Source organism: Ursus maritimus, unplaced genomic scaffold (genome assembly GCF_017311325.1).
Source record: "Ursus maritimus isolate PB19 unplaced genomic scaffold, ASM1731132v1 scaffold_3, whole genome shotgun sequence".
Classification (NCBI taxonomy): domain Eukaryota; kingdom Metazoa; phylum Chordata; class Mammalia; order Carnivora; family Ursidae; genus Ursus; species Ursus maritimus.
This window is the reverse complement of record NW_024425563.1, coordinates 79917888-79935028: the sequence shown is the minus strand read 5'-3', so window position 1 is coordinate 79935028 and position 17141 is coordinate 79917888. Positions and strand designations below refer to the sequence as shown.

Sequence of the window (17141 nt, the reverse complement as noted above, 5' to 3'; positions counted from 1 at the left end):
TACAAACAGCGCAATATGAGCCAGAGTGTTTCCAGTGTACACAGTGGGACAGCCAGCCCGGTCCCGGGTGGGCAGACAAGACTTTCCAGAGAAGTGACATCTGCACTGTTACTTGACAGAGTAGGTGGAGGATTCCCAGGTTAAAAAGATGGTAAGTTAATTGAGTGAGAAGGGAGTCACATGTACTTGGTGTCAAAGGCTAAAAGAGGAAAAGGGTATAACTTATTGGAATTTCAGAACCATTGAAATAAAGTAAAGAAAAAGGTTAACATAGACCCAATATAGTTGCCAACAAATCTACTAAACCTTTCCCAAATATCCCAGCTGCAGTGTGTTTTTTTCTCTGTCTTTTGTGTGTATCCTTAGAATTTACCGAATTCTTCCTAGTGAGATGGCGTGTTTTATCAGGTAAGACAGACAGTGGCCTTCCTCCCACTTGCTAGCAGGGCAGCTGTGGTAAGTTCCTCACTCTCTTAGTGACTGGCTTCTTTATCTTAAAAATGCAAATGGTGACAATAATGTCCATCTTGTAGCATTGTTGTGAGGATTAAAAGAAAGACTTAGAACAGTGGCTGGCCCATTCCATTAAATGTTGACTATTATTATTTGATAGTTATTGCACATACGTCTCATCATCTCTACTATCTTGTAGAGAATATTAAATAGAGACTGCATCTTATTCACCTTTGGTTCTTTCACAATAGCTAACTGATTTGTACAAATTAAAATTCCTCTGTTTTTAAATAAAATATTAAGAATTAGATGATATTTCTTCTAACAGAATTAAGAGACACTTATCTAGTTTCATTAAAGGACGTAATAAAAATATGCTGCTTTGTAGAATTTCTAAAGACTATTTTGCCTCTTTTTTCTACCACTGGTCTTTTTCTTGTGGTCTGATTAAAGGACGCTTCTCTGTAAGTACTTCACATGTATGAAATGAACTGGATTTGTCAAACATCCTCTTCTCTTGCATAGACCGAACATGTATTTGGAAGAGTTAGTTTATTTCCCAGGACCCAACAATGTTTGCCATACTAGAACAGAACCCTCCACCAGTTACTTCTGGTATGTATACAGCTGTATAGCAGAATTTAAATGGACTGTATAGCAGAATTTAAAGATGTACATGAATGATATTTACAGCATGATAGAACTATGGGAAAATGTAAGCATGTATTGAAGATTTCATCTAATGACTCTTAATTATAAGAAAGCAAATGACAGAGCATTTCTATTTTGCCAAAGGGAAAAAGACATCAAATTACTTGGCTAAGATTCTTCAGAAAATCAACACCAATCTTTGGAGAGAGAATGCGCAATGGTATCTAAATCCTACATATTCTATCTGTGATGCTTCATATGAATGGGAAATTAAAATCTTCTTGAACAAAGAGGACAACTAAATCCAGTAATTATAGCCACAGGATATTATCGTGGCAAAAAGCAAGACATGGTAGGATACACATCAGTGGGCCAAATCTTTACATTAGAGAATGAAAGAAAACATCTAAATTCATGCACAATTATTGAAATAATAGCTTCATGGGACAAAAAAGACTTCTCCACAACATTATACTTTCTACTATTTGTTCCCTAGAGGACAAGCATAATGCATTCTTTTGAGTATTTCTTACACAATTTCCTGGATTTTTTCCTGTAGACTATGGCCCAGCAGATACAGTGGGGAGCAAATATGCCTTCTGCAAGCTTCTGCCCATTTGAAAATTTCTCTTAAAAGGTGAATTCTAAAACTGAAAATGTGAGACCCAGAACTGAGTGAGCTCTCAACAACACCCTCCAGTGAGACCCAGAGATACTAGATGCCAGAGTCTTCCATGGCCCTGTCTTGCACCAGACCTTTTTAAAATTCATACCTGCACAGTTAAGAGTCAATGAGAATAAAAGTTTAATTTTCACGCTTCCTCCTTCCACAAGGATTAGCCTTTTCCTTGAACCACCATGATGAATCTCTGAAACTCTCACTATCAAAGCTCAGTGCATAGCCTTGTACCCTGAAATTCGTATTTCTTACCTCTACACTTACAATGAGTGCTTAGTCAACATTTTTTACATGAAGTCAAAGCTGTTATTTCTTATGACCTCAGATCTGATTGTGTGTATGTGTGTGTACAAAAATTAGTTTTTCTACCCAGCCACCATATTTCAACTTCATACCTGCATAGGCATATACTTCCATGCTCATTCGATTAATGTTGACTTCCCAGCAAGATAATAAAGTTGAGGAGAGTCAGACTGTCTATTTTGATATACATTATGTCTGTAGCAATAAACACTATGCTAGATACATAGTAGGGACTCAATCTATACTGGTTGAATGAATGAATGAAAAAATGAATATATGCATAAAAAACTTCTCTACCAAATTATTTGTGTAAGAATGGGTAATTCTGATATACGGTTCCATTATGATATTTTTCATGATTTGAGACAGGAAGGTAAAATGATATACATGCTTCATTATAAAATTAAATAAGGTGTACATTAAAGATCAGCTCCATGTATTTGTTTTATAATATTTGATAATAATTTAATGTGTCAGTTTCTGCAAGTTGTTTGCAGAAATCCATATAGATTTCTTTCTTAACTCTTCATATGGAATTCCACCTAAAGATACAGAATTTATACAAATGTTGCACACTGAACATTTATTGATATTCATATCTGCCTTGATTTTTGTTTCCATGGTTATTTTTAACTAACAAAGATACTGGTAATCATTGGTGATTTATGCCTCTGGAATGTGCTGGCTCACCAGTACCCTTTTGCCGAGATCTTTCTTTGGAAAAGCCCACATGGTATCTGGGAGCCTCTCCAGACACTTGCATTATCATTATTTCAGTGGCCTGCTGAGAATTCTGCAGGTTGGATCCACTGGAACAGGGGTTATTACTGAAATCCATCATGAAAAGTGTCAGGACGCAATAATGAAAGCAAGGCAAGAAATTTTTACCCAGTCAGGAATTCCTAAGTTATAGTGTTTGAGAGTTCCAATTTCTTTGCATTTACATTTTTTACCATGTGTCCAGCAGAGGATTTAAAATACCAACACCCTTTGTCTCACTCTTGGCTGCACTCGAGGTACATGGATTCAAAGACTAAATATTTAAGTTTTGGAGTTTTTTTAGGCACTCACTGTGGGATCTTTGCCAGCCATCTTGCACTCTTCGATTTTGATTGTAGATGCTGGCCAGAAAACCTGCTCAGAAAGGAAAATAAAGGTTGCATAATCTCCCTTATACATATGACAGCTCAGTGCTCTTCATTTACTTTATGCTAACGCATTTCTTTAAGGCATTTCTATATTTATATTTCAAGATTCTTTCAGTTTATAAACTCAAATTTATGAAGACTTTATTTTATTCTAATAATTTATTTCTCCCAACAATTTTTCCTTTAACAAAAGTCTTTCAATAATATGTGCCCATTTCTTAATGACATATTATTGAAATAAGGTCATTAATGTGTACAATAAAATGTGCATTTCCCTCCCTTTATACTATGCTTTTCTCAACTGCTTACATCACAATGAATTTGCATTTATATTGCTATTTTGTTTTAATATTGTTTTTGGTAAACCACACAGCCAGGCTGGTAGATTTACTTAAAACAGGCCCCTAGGTACTTCAACAGCTAAAATAACCTGGATTGAATCCAAGAGATTCTCTCTCCGAAATACTCAGCTAGTATTCTAAGTCACTATAGACTTGGGTCAAGTCTGACAGTGATGATTATTTTTTTTTAATTGTCAGCCATTGACCCTTGTTAAAATAATAAATTCAGAAGTCTCCTTGTTGTAATAAACTTATAATTAATTTACTTTTATCTCTTTACTCCACTGAAGATCAATTCATATGCTTCTTATGAAATAGAATGATAAATATAGGTCACACTTGTTCACAGAACAGTGCACTTAATAACTGTTCCTTTTATGCCTTCTTGGATTACATACAGATGACAAGGTAGATCTTCCTTTGGTCTGATCATTTTTTCAGGCTATACTGTATGCTTTTTTTTTGTCTGTCTGTCTCTCTCTCCGTATACACACACACACACACACACACACACTCGTATGCAAACACATACATAGGAAGTATTTTCTCATTTAGTTTCAGGTTTTAAAGTGTTAAAATCTATGAAGCTAGACAGTGAGAACGAAATTGATTATATTTTCAGTACATAAAGTAAGTACTAACTTCCAATTATTTATTGACATGTGGCCTGTATTTTCTATAGTTGTAATGGAATACACAATTTTTTATTGTATTTGAAAATTTTAAAGAAAAAGGAAACAAAGTCAACATGGCCCTCACAGAAATGATAAACTTACACTCAAAGGTTCTTGGCTTATATTGTTAATATTCAAGGAAAGAATGTGATCTTTGCTGCCCACATAAATCCGGTCCTGATCTTCATCCATCAATAATATCCTGTAGTCTAAAGGGTGGTGGGACAGGCTGAAGTATTCAGAGGTCTTGGTTTCTCGAAGCTCTGAAATAGTGAACAACACGGTGAAAATAGAGGATCTTGGTTCCATGATTCCATTATTTTAATGAAAACAAAATAATAGAAATATTTACCAAAAAAGTTAAGATATATTTTCCTTCCTACAATAATAAATTAATTTTAAAATAGAATTGTTAGTGGTTATTTTTACTTATTGCCTCTATATTGAAGTAAAACATAAATAAATCAATAACTGCAACGTTGAAGTTTATGATACTATTTTATTGTAAAATTATTCATGTTTTGCCAAAATCTCAACTCACTTTTATCACTGGCTATCATCAGGTCAAAACTAAAATAGATCAACCAAAAAAATATAGTAAATGAGCAGATTGAACAAAAAAAAAAACAAAAGCAATGACAGTGTGATGTCTTCTTAGCTTCTCTTAATGTTTTATGGTTATTATCAATACATTCGTCATTTTAGGATTGGTATTTTCTATTTAAATATTTACCTTACTTCCTCAACATAATTCTAACTAGTTTGATATTTTTTTCTATAAATTACTTGAAAACAAATCTACTCTTTGCCCATTATAGCTCATTCAGAAGGCAATGTTGTTTAAACGAGTCTGCCTATGTATATATCAAAAAGTAAATCACACTCAGATGACCTGAATGTTTAGATTTTCAGTACTCAGTGATCACTGACTCATGCTCATTTAACTTCTTTTACATTATGTGTAAAATTTGTGCCTATATAGCTAAACTTTGAAGACAATTAATGCACCTGTCATAATTAAAAATCAATAGTCAGTATAGCAGATTCAATTTTCTTTCCAGCCAAACGCTTCTCTGTACAATTTACAATTTCCCTGTTCAAATGGTTCAGTATTGCCTTGTTCTTGGGATTATGATCTTAAGAGAGTGATAAAGTCTACAAAAGAGTTTGCTTTCATTATTTACTATTTCAGTGATGAATTATTTCTAAATTTTAGACATTGAATAACAAATACACTTCTAGAAATTCTTGTAGGCTGTGGTGTGACTTAAACCAAATTTGAAATGACAAGAATTCTTATAGAAAGCCATGAACTATATTCTATGAACTCTTGGGCCATATACCATATGCAAAGATAGAGAAGCCACAAATTTAATCTATTTCCTGGGCATATCAATTCAGAATGTTTGCCATTATATTCTTCAAGCAGTTCTACATCTAGCCAAGAATCCGAAAATATTACATAGGAGTAGCATAGTGATTATGAAGCCAGACTGTGGTACCAAACTTTCTGTGACATTGAACAAGTTACTTAACCTCTTTGGGCTTTAATTTTCTCATTTGCAAAAAGCAACAATATCACCTCTACTAAGAGTCTCCATGGAAATCAATTGAATTAATACATGTAAATATTAGAAATGAATGACAGGGAAAGTATTCAATAAGTTCTAATAATTATTAGTTAGTCTTAGTATAGTATTATCAAATTTGAGTTACTATCAAAAAGACATATGGAATTAGATAAGTGGGTACATATTTTTCTTTTTTTTCCCTTTTTCTTTTAATTTAAGGAACTAGATTCCTAAAATTACTAACACATGATCATAAAACATAGTCTCTGATATTTTGCCCATACAATGACAGTAAAGTGTAGGATTTTTTTATGTGGAAGTTATAAAAATACCTTAGAAGAGTCTTGAGAAGTAAATCACGAGAGAAGACAAGAACAAAAGACATCGAAAGATGATGTAAACAAGAGGCTAGATGACAGATCTGGAAATCCGAGATTTGTCATGCAGAGCGCTATGTGGTGTGCTAACCTAGTTCTAAGTTACTGAGCCCCAGGAGGCATCACAGACAGACAAGTGAGCAGTTGGCAGCAGCGGTGCCACTGGTCCAGAAACTGGAACTGCTTCTTTCTTGAGGAGAGCAAGACAGAGGAGAGGGATGTCATTCAGGAAAAAAGTCAGCCCCTGCCAGACCAGAGGTTATTGCTGAAGTAGGGGGGAAAAAAATTCAAGAGCTCAGAACATGAGAGAGAATATAGAATCCAACAAATATCCCCCAAAGGTTGCAAAGACAAAGGCTGCCTTGATTTTGCCTAAAATTTATATAAAGCTTGCTTTTCATCACATGGAAGAGACTCCTGGTTGGATAATTTTTCTATAAAAACATCAGGAGAAAGGGACAGCTTGGGGTGAAGAATAGATGTTCAACACATACCTCTTCAATAAATAACTCAAAACACATGGACTAGAGATATAAAATGTGGCTGAGTTCACGGCCTCTGGGGCCCAACCACTGGAGTCTGAATCCGAGCTCTGCCACTTCATTTCTATATATTCTTGGCAGGTGCCTTTATCCCTCTGCACTCTAGTGTTCTCATGTGGAAGGTCAGAATAATAATAATAGTGCCTACCTCAAAGGGGTGTTGTGATGTTTAAACTGTTGATATACATCAAGTGCTTAAAAGAGTGCCTGTCCCATAGTGACATGGGTTACATTATTATGACTTGGGAAAAGACATCAAGCTTCAGCCAGCAAGGTAAGAACAATTCCTTACACATGGAGAAAACATGGAGGACCAGATTGCCTGATTTTTATTTATTAATATATTTAATACTTCATTTTCTCACATGTAGAATGTACTCAAATTATTTGAACAGGAAGTAAAATAGTAAAATAAATCATTTTAAAGGAAAATAATTTGTTTGAGTGGCAGGATAATTTTAAAGTACGTGAGACTGGAAAACTAAGAGATGATGATATTCCAGATATGATGCTGATAAAGACGCTGACATGCTAAAAGTGGAAAGAAGAGTTGATGTGCAGAATTTAAAAGAAAGGATTTGGAATTGGTTTTACATGAAGCTGGTCTGGGGGTAAGAGGAAGCTGTAAGCTAAGAACAGGGGAAATGTACACGCCTTTACTAGTTTGGGGGGATTTGAAAGGGAAATTTCTTTGGTAGAGAGATTGCTTGAGTGTTGACAGATTAAATTCAAATCAAAGCAGGTATGTCCCACAAACACGTAAAATTAGAATAGCAATTTGTCATTAGAAATATCAAATCTGCAGGTAGAGTTTTTCCAATTCTTCTCAGGGGTTAGGTGAGTCTCTGAGAGTCGACAGCTCTGAGGAAGCCCTGAGAAGAAGCTCTGAGGGGAGTAAATCTAAAGTGAAAAGCAAAACATAGAGATGCATTGATTGTTTCATTCAAAAAGAGCAACTCTGTAATTGAAACTGAAAGTGAATCATGATGTATAGGCAACAATGTGCTATTGGGGTGGGGACTATACAATCCGAGTCAGACAGTTCTGAATTGAAATCCTAGCTTCATCACTTACTGAGTATATTATTTTAAGAAAGCTACCACACTTAGCACAGATTTCCTTATAAATCGGTTATATTAACACACAGCTCAAAAGATGTTGCACCAGCACACAGTAGAGAATCAGGGTATGCTCCTTTGAGCAGGAGACACTGTTGACCTTCCATCTAACGGGGAGAATTTTCCTTGTCTTCCCTGTAGGCAGAGCTGTTCTATACCTACCATAGTCGTCCCACCCGCCCCTAGCCAGTGAGTCGTTTAAATGTGACATGTGATGAGTTCTGGTCAATGAGATTTAAAGGGAAGCCTGCTGCAGGGGTTCTAGAAGAGGTTTCTTCCGTCTTCAAGACTGACACAAGAAGAGAGGTGCGTTTTCTGCCTCTGGACATTTGGGATATGATATGTGCCACAGTTGCAGCTTACCAAGCAGATTGCTAGCTGAGAATGGCAAGCAAAAATTTAGAAAAAAACCTGGCTGAAGAAATTATTTAATCTCCGAACTCACCCTGGAACTGCCCTATCACTGACTTCTGTTATAGAAGTGGAAAAAAAAAAATCCACGTATTTTTCTTTTAGACACATTGAGGTTTGCATTTCCTGTTGTTGAAACCCTTCCTACGGGTGCCTGGATGGCTCAGTTGGTTAAGCACCTGTCTTCAGCTCAGGTCATGATCCCAGGGTCCTGGGATCCAGCCCCATGTCTGGCTTTCTGCTCAGTGGGGAGCCTGCTTCTCCCTCTCCTTGTGCGCTCTCTCTCTCAAATAAATAAATAAAATCTTTAAAAAAAAAAAAAGAAAAGAAAAGAAAAGAAGAAAAGAAAAGAAAAGAAAGAGAAACCCTTCCTAACCGCCACATCTTCCAAATATTCACAGCCCCTACCTGCCACCTTTTCATTCTTTCTATCATGGTTTGTTTCGTTCCAGTATTTTTTCAAATTTTCTTTTTTCTTTTTCCCTTCTCTTCCTAATCTATACTGAAATAAAAACAAGAGTGTGATCTTAGCCAGGGAAATAACCTCAACCAAATTTTAGTTGCAAGTAATAAACAATGGCGGTTTTCCTCTTTATCTGCTTCATTAGAAAATAATCAATTTCTTACATTAATTCAAATACCAGAGGGAGGAATAACCGCATTAACTGAAGACCTTTCTGGTCCAAGGATTTTATCTATTTTTCTGAGCCATAAAGCTATCTTCAAATTTAATTACCTGCTGCCCAATGACAGTTGACAACTGTTAACCAAAGAAGATTTACTTAGGAACTGCCCTGTTAGAAACCTAGAAGCCAAGGTTATTTTGTTTAAATGTTATTTAAATTGCTGTTAGTTAGCCATAATTGAACTCTGGAGCTTGGGAAAAAAACAAAACAAAACAAACTTTTTTTCAGAATAAAGGGATGAGTTCAAAGCATTGAGGATTTTTATCTATAAAAAGAATGACTGAAGAATCCATCATTTTGGTTTAATGCAGATCCAACATAAGCCAAATGAATGATTCAATGATTTGGTTACAGTGAGAGAAAATGACTGATTTAATGATTTGGCTAGTAAGAGAAAGAAATCACTATTACTGGTCTTTCATCTAAACAAGTCAAAGAAAGCACCGTCCTCTTCTTTAAATGCTAACAATGATGTCATCATTTTTATAAGTGTCAGAGGTACAGCTAGTTGTGTTGTTTCTCAGAACATTGAGAAGGAACCTTGGCTCAGAGTACGTAGTATTAGAAAATGCAGTGCCCCACAAAGGGCAGTGTAGGTCTCTAAGTCCCTGGGAAAATCTCCTGGGAAACAGTATTAAAAAAAAATGCATGCTTCCATCCTGAAATCCGCATTATTGTAGAGTTCTATGATGGAAAATTACTGTAATGCCTTCCATGCCAATGCTCCCTGAGGGAAAATTCGCAGCACAATATGCTTACCTGAAATTCATGCATTGACATGGATTTTCCTTTGTAATAGAAATTACAGTGAGCCTTGAGAATTTAACCAAGGTTGGGAGAATAATACATTCCCCCAAAATGTAAACCCTAGCAATATAAGCTTCTGGGTTCACTTGACTATAGCCAATATACTGCTGTAGCAATTACAACATAATTTAATATACAGTAATATATTCTGCCTATAAATAACACTCTATCTCTAACCACATAAGAACTAACTTTTGTTCTCTGTTGAACTAGTCAGAGAACTTAACATTTCTGTGGTGACTAAGTCAATAAAAACTCATTCATGTGTTCAGAAATGTGATCGTGGTGGAGGAGGGTGGAGAGTCTTTCTCTTTCACGAACAATATGTATCTGTTAAACTATTAAGTAGGGGAATTCATTCACTCAGAATACTACATTATCTTTGGCTTTTTATAAATGACAAGTAGAAGATTACTTGAGTGAAAATCAATTCCCAGGGTCTCTCTATTAGAAGCATACACTATGGTTACTTATTAATTACATTTAAAGTTCATGATGTGTTACTAATTTACGTATTCGATACATACATATTGAGCCCTTATCACAGTCAACTAGACACTGCTCAAATACAAGGACACAAATACGAAGATCCCAGGCCCTCACAATTCCAAATCTTATCTTACATTCTGTTATTCTGTTTGGCTAGCGTGACCTTCTCAACATAAACCTTAGCTCTCCCCCAGGCAGAACGCGCATCTACAGATTTCAAAGTAAATCCTTAGGATATCTTTTACTTCAGAGATACTGCTACTGACAGGATAATTTCCTCTCCAGAATGTCTTATCTCAGAAGAATTTTAAGTAGAGTGGGCTTAAATGACCCATCCTCTCCCTGAGGCTCACTATTTTGAAACTGGGTTAGAAACTGAACTTCACCTGTCCTTTTAGGACAAACAGGCAGATAAGACAAGAGCAGTCAAATGTCACCAGAATGAAAAGATAGCTCCTAATTCCTACAGCAAAAAGAGGTTCAAAGGCATATCGTTAAAACCACATTTGCTTAAAAATAATAGCTGCAAATAGTCAACACGTGTGGGTTTCCCAGTAGGAGTAATGGTCCTAGTTTGGTTTAATTGGCATTCAAAGCCTTTGTGTTAGGCCTTAATATTATTCCTGTTCCACCCGTAATGAAACTAAAATTCAGAGAATTTGAGCAATCTAACTGAGGTCACACACTAATGAGTAGAAGAGGCTAGAACCAGGATTCAAGGCAAGGTGAGTTTCTTAATCCATGAATTCAATTGAATGCCCTCGTGTTTTTTGAATCAGACAGACTTTAACACTATTTGTTGGGCTTCTAGCGTGTTCGCTCTGAACACGTGCACATGTGCAGTTGCACCTGTGCAATATCAAATGTAGTCTAAGCAATGACTCTGCCCCTCAAATTGTCTTTGCTAGTTTGAGGAGTGTGGCAGGGGGTGAGCGGGAAGGGTGCAAACAACTTGAGAATGATCAGGGATGCTGTGGAAGCAAAATGCCAAATGGATAAGAGAAGGTATAAGGGAAACACTTCTATTCAGTGAGCCTGGCCTGGGAAGGGCAACAGTGAACACAAACTACTTCCCAGGAGTTGTCAGAAGGAAAATTAGCCAATATACAGAAGCCTTTAAGGACGGTTCTCATTCTAGTTTGCCCCAGATGGCCCAGCTTTATGGCTGTTTTCCCAACCAAATTATCGATAGTGCCTCTTCTGCGCTCTGAAAGGATTCATGGTTTGGATGTTTAAAGTTATATGGTCACTTCACTTTTAAGCCCCCTTTTCTTGTTTGGCATGACTTTCCATTACTTTTAGAACAACAGCTAATATTTTTTGTGTCCTTACTATGATCTGGTTCAAGATCACCTCACTAAAAATCTCAGTCATCGCTTTTTGCCTATTTTCTTTGTGTTCTCACCCTTCTGACCTTCTTTTCACATTTTCAAACATGCCTTCCTCCTTTCTGCCTCAGGGCCTTTGTACATGTTCATCCTCCTGCTGACAAGATTCCTCCTGCCGTTTTCTAACCCCCACTCATAACTCAGCAGTAGTTTCGGTGTAACTTAAATTGGATGGTTTATAAAGGCTTCCTTGATCCTCTAGATGAGGTCATGTCTCAGGTCTGTTGATATTTGCTCAATTTCCCTTTGTGGTTTTCTCTTAAAGTCTGCCTGGAAGCACACTTGAAATGTTCCAAAATACCATGGAGTGGAGGGTGGGGGACTACACTCTGACTTGCTAAGACCCTCTCTGTCAGCTGTGTAATTTTATAGCTGAAATTGCCTCTGAACACAAGATAAAGTTCTTTGTCCATTCACATTCTACCCTATTTCTTGCTATATTGAGTCTTAGGATCTTTTAATCTTAATGAATTAAAAATTACGAGAATGAGGAGTGCCTAGGTGGCTCAGTTGGTTAAGTGTCTGACTCTTGATTTAAGCTCAGGTCATGATCTCAGGGTTGTGAGATCAAGCCCTGTATCAAGCTCCAAGGTGGGCGTGAAGTATGCTTGAGATTCTCTCTTGCTCTCTCCCTCTGCCCTTCCACCCTCCCCTCCCCCACTTGCATACACTCTCTCTCCCCCCAAAAAAAGATTCTCTCTCCCTCTCCCTCTGCTTCAAAAAAAAAATTATGAGCATAAGTCAATAAAATGAAAAAAAAATGCTATCAAATTTCAAAACTTTGGGCTTACATGATTATAATTTATTCCTATTAAAGGTAAGGTGTATTGGGGGGGGAAGAGGGGAGGATCATTTTTGGAATTAGCCACCCAGAGCTGAAGTTCTAGCCTCACCATTTGTTGATACAGGGCTTGATTTGCCCCCTTTCCCCCAACCACTCCCTTCTACCCATTCCAACCTTGGGTCTTATATCTACAAAATAAAAGGAAGAATGAGGTTATTTATAAATGAGAATGATCTCCAATGTTCCCTGCAGCAATAACAATGTCCATGAAAATAATTCCTTTTTCACTGTTTACAAGTAATATCTAGTGTTGTAGAATATCTGTAAAGCTAATGTAATCTTTCCCATTACCGTGAATCTTACAGGAAAAAAGGATATGTTAAAAAACCTATCTTAGAAATATGACCACAGAAATATAACTGTATCTTTTCTGGAAAAATGAAGCTAAACCAAACCCAAGGTGTTCCTCTCCCCTACCTAAAGCATATTTGATTTGTGTTGTGTAGTTCAATCAACTGCAGAATTACAAACCCTGACCTCCCTCCTCTAAGGTCACTTGGGAGACATGAAAGCACACTTCAAGGAAGTTAGGTGTCAATCTCTGGCTCCTTGTATGGGAAGTGGTGGCTAGATCCTATCTCAGGGTGTGAAGAATGTACAACTGGGAAATAACTAAGATGTCTTGAGACTCACTGAACTGGAAGGAAGTAACTTCTGGAAAGTAGAAGCAAATCTGAATTCACTGTTAAGCTATAGAGGGCAGCATTGATGAGCTGAGCCATCATTATCATGGGTGTTCCTAATGTCAGGAAGGCCACAGTTTCAGTGTGTCCACTTAAGATGTAAACAAGGGAGATAAACTTGTGGAGGGGGAAACACTTCATCTGACACCTCCTTTCTAGAACTCTTGACACATCAGGAAAAGCTGCTTTGAGGCAAGGTATTCAAAAGCATCAGTCCAAGGTAGTTAGCAAAACAAAAGCAGAAATGTAGCAACAGAAAGCCAAAAACAAAACAAAAACAACTAAGGGGGATATAATAACAATTGGAGAATGGTGTCAATTAGTATGTCTCTACCAAATATTATGCTTTCATTACAATTATTTATGTAGAGATTTGAAGATGTGGAAAACATTTTTCATGCTATTAAGTTTTAAAAGCAGGCTATATTCAATATGAAAACAACTGTTAAAAATTATTCACAGAAAATAAGAGTAAGAGGAACTATTTAAAAATAGCGCTAAAAGTCTTTCGATGGTGAGACATGGAAATTTAAAGACAAGAAGACAATCCCTCGAACCAACGTGTGTACAATGGGCAGAGCTGACAAGGTATATAATACCAGCGAAATCCCAGAGCACACAGAATACAACAGACCCCACTCCTCCACGATAATCCCCAAAGTGACCGCACTGGATCCATCATATGGAAACATTCTTACAGTAGCATTTAACACTTGTCTATCACAAAATTTGAACTTGTTATTGGTTTTCCATACTTTGAAACAAAACTTCCTTGGGATATCTTGTAGCCTTCCAGTAGGAACTTCCCGGCAGCACCCTTGTTTGTAGCAAGAGTAGTGGGAGAGTTCATGTGCTGGGTGAGGTCTCTTGTCACTTCTCACCCCCATAAAGAACTGTAACCTTCATGCCACAATTCTCTATGACACAATGCTTACCTTTTATATCATATAGTAGGTTCTACACAAAATTAAAATATTCTTTGTGGTGTATATTTATCCAGTCATCCAGTATGTAGTATATTAGCCAGGGCTAGGTCAAAAGATAAACATTCTTGGTCACTCTCCTCAAACTGGATAGTGCAGAATGGAGGGACACAAACAATTACAGTACAAGACGACGACTCAGGGGGATCCTGGGTGGCTCAGTCAGTTAAGCGTGGGTCTCTTGGTTTTGGCTCAGGTCATGATCTCAGGGTCATAAGATTGAACCTCTCACTGGACTCCATGCTCAGCGTGAAGTCTACTTGAGATTCTCTCTCTCCCTCTCCCTGCCCCTCCTGCTTGTGCTCTCTCTCTCTAAAATAAATAAAGAAATCTTAATAATAATAATAATAATAAAAAAGATGACTTGGGAAATTAAGGGAGAACTGAAGGAAGGTTAACCTTCCAGGAAATAATAAGGAAATCTTAAACAGAAGGGAATGCTTGACCTGAGGTCTTCATTCAATAAATATTAGTTGAGCCACTTTATCTATTAAACTAATAATCTCAGTGATAAATGCCAACACTAACCAAACACCAACAAAGAATGGTAAAAGACAGAATAAGTGTTTAAGGCAAGGGCAGCTGCTTTACGTCAGGAGTCAGAAAAAGCCTCTGCAGGCAAGTGTCACATAAGCCGTGACCTGAGGAATAAGTATGGGTTAATAAAGAAACCTTTTCCAGGGAGTGGAAAGAACTTAAATAGAAATTCTGAGATGGGAGATTCAAGGATAATGAGAAGTTTTTGCAGCTGATAAAGAGGAGGATTTGGGCAGGCTTTGTCAAGCAGAAGTAAGGAGTCAACCAACATGCAAAAAAGCAAACTTCTTGGATGTCACACAAGCAACAGGCAATGATGCAAACTCCTCGTGTATCAAACCAAAGCGATTGATTTTTCCAAAGTTGCTGAAGGTGCCAGTGGAAAAAAAATCTGAGAAAGTGCAGGACATGATCATTTACAAGTTTGTTAGATAAATCCTGCTACTAAAGAGTTCTCAAGAGCAAGATTATTTTATGATACACTATTGAGTGAGTAAAGTAGAATAAAAATATTTGTGTAAACAAACTATAAGATGTCTGCATAGAAATACACACACACAGACAAAAGTGTTGGAAAGTATTCAGCTTGTTAACATTCTTCTTCATGATGTGCTCAGTTAAAAATAAGAGTCCGATAGTACCGATGGCTCAATTTAACCTTGTGTCAGTTTAAAGAATTATAATTACTCTTTAATCAAGAGTCAGGCAGTGCAAACTTTCTCTCCAGAGCTTTATGATTTAAATATATTCTCGTACAGGAGTCTGGATGCACTGGAGCTAAGTAAATGCTGAACTACACAAAGAAAGGAATACCAGTTATCACTAACTGGAAAACTGCTGTATATTGCCAAAATTTTTTGATCTCTAGATTCTTTCAGGATGGACCACCCACAACTTTTAGTAAGACAGACTTAGACAGACTATTTGGATTTTAATAACCCAGCACCCCCACCAACCCAAATTCTTGAACTCTGCTTTCACTTGATGCATTCTTAAACCCATTTTCATTTGCACACAGAAAAATATCATAAACTGTATACAATAAACTCTCAAATCTAAAGAATGGGGCTTCATGAACAAAGAAATACAGAGATGTTTTCCGAAAGAGACAGCTATTTTATCTAAACATTATTTAATTCAGTGTGACTCATTGTTTAGCCAAGTTACTGCATTTGGCTTCAAAACAAAGAAACAAGTTGGAGAAATGTAGAGGACAGTAGAGACATGTTCATTTCACTTTAAACACACTCGCCAGTCATTCAGTGCAGAAGCCTCCTTTTCTCCTTTCTTCTTGTATCTCTCTCCCCTGACATTGTCTAAAATACAAGGTCAGTGACTCTCAGTGCTCAGCTGCTGGAGAAGAGATTTAAAGGGAGTCCTTGGGAGTGTGCCTCTACATAGTAATAGAGCTCCCCTTTGATTCTTTTCAAGAGAAACACAAAGGATCCGACCACATTTCCTGCAGCTTTGAAAAGCCTAAGACTCATCATGTATACAATGGCTTGCATATACAATGTATACACAACACATTTCTTTTTTCTTCATCCTAGACCTGGAAACCATTTGCTTCCAAATTTCACATGATGGTATTTTGAGATGGAGTGGGTGCGGTATCATTCAGTCTTTCAAAAGAGGAGATCACTGTTGCACTTTTCTGCTTTTGCTCTGGAAACAAAATATTTATCATTCCTGGAGGCACTTCAAGGAGAATAGCAGAATATGGACTCAAAGTGTATGTATTTTCCAAAAAGCTATTGCCTCCACGAGGTAAGCATTAGCCAAGACTGTCTCTTTAATTTTCAGGGTACAAGTAAAATCTTTTTGTGGAAATAAGGCACACTTAAAAGAGGAACTGACAAGCTATGGGAAACCAAAAGTTTGACCTGAGTATTAACAGCTCACAGTCATCTTTTTAGCGTGGAGGGAAGTTTCATTCCACTGATTTATAGCCAGTTTTTCTCCTGAATTTCAAAAAGCAAAACATATTTTACTAGACAAAACGACAGGTGCAGATAGTTGGGATGGTGTTATTTGAGGGATTTCACATTACACAGTTCCAGTGACTTAGCAAGATTAAGTCAAACCAGCCACTTTATGCCCTAAAACCAGAAGAGTGGATAAACAGGTTTCTAGTTAGGCATTTGCCTTTGGTTTTTCTTCATCAAAGAGACATACAAGTTGTATCTCCATAATTTTAAAGCTTTGCAAGTTTTATTACTCAGAAATAATGAATTTAAGAATAACCAAGACTGTCTTAATATCCAAGTGGAAAATTAATTCGTAAAGTTAGTACAATTCAAGTCCAAAAATCATATTAACACAGATAATTTAAATGAAACTCTTTTTTGTTGTTGTTGTTTGGTTGGTTTTTTAACCTAATGCATTTCTGGAATAAAGTCTGATGTTTGAAGACAGAGAGATCTATGCTCAAATCTTGGCACTGCATCTGACTAGCT

General features: G+C 36.8%; 1 protein-coding gene across 2 annotated transcripts in view; it reads right to left on the bottom strand.

Moving 5' to 3' along the window:
• Positions 1 to 17141, bottom strand: part of SEMA3C (semaphorin 3C) — a 170494-nt gene that overhangs the window by 82807 nt on the left and 70546 nt on the right. For both annotated transcript variants that reach the window (XM_040644318.1, XM_008686182.2), the window contains exons 3-4: positions 4352 to 4512; positions 3158 to 3220 (exon numbers count right to left, since the gene is read on the bottom strand). In XM_040644318.1, coding sequence (XP_040500252.1) covers positions 3158 to 3220; positions 4352 to 4512 — 224 coding nt within the window. The remainder of the gene's footprint in view (positions 1 to 3157; positions 3221 to 4351; positions 4513 to 17141) is intronic.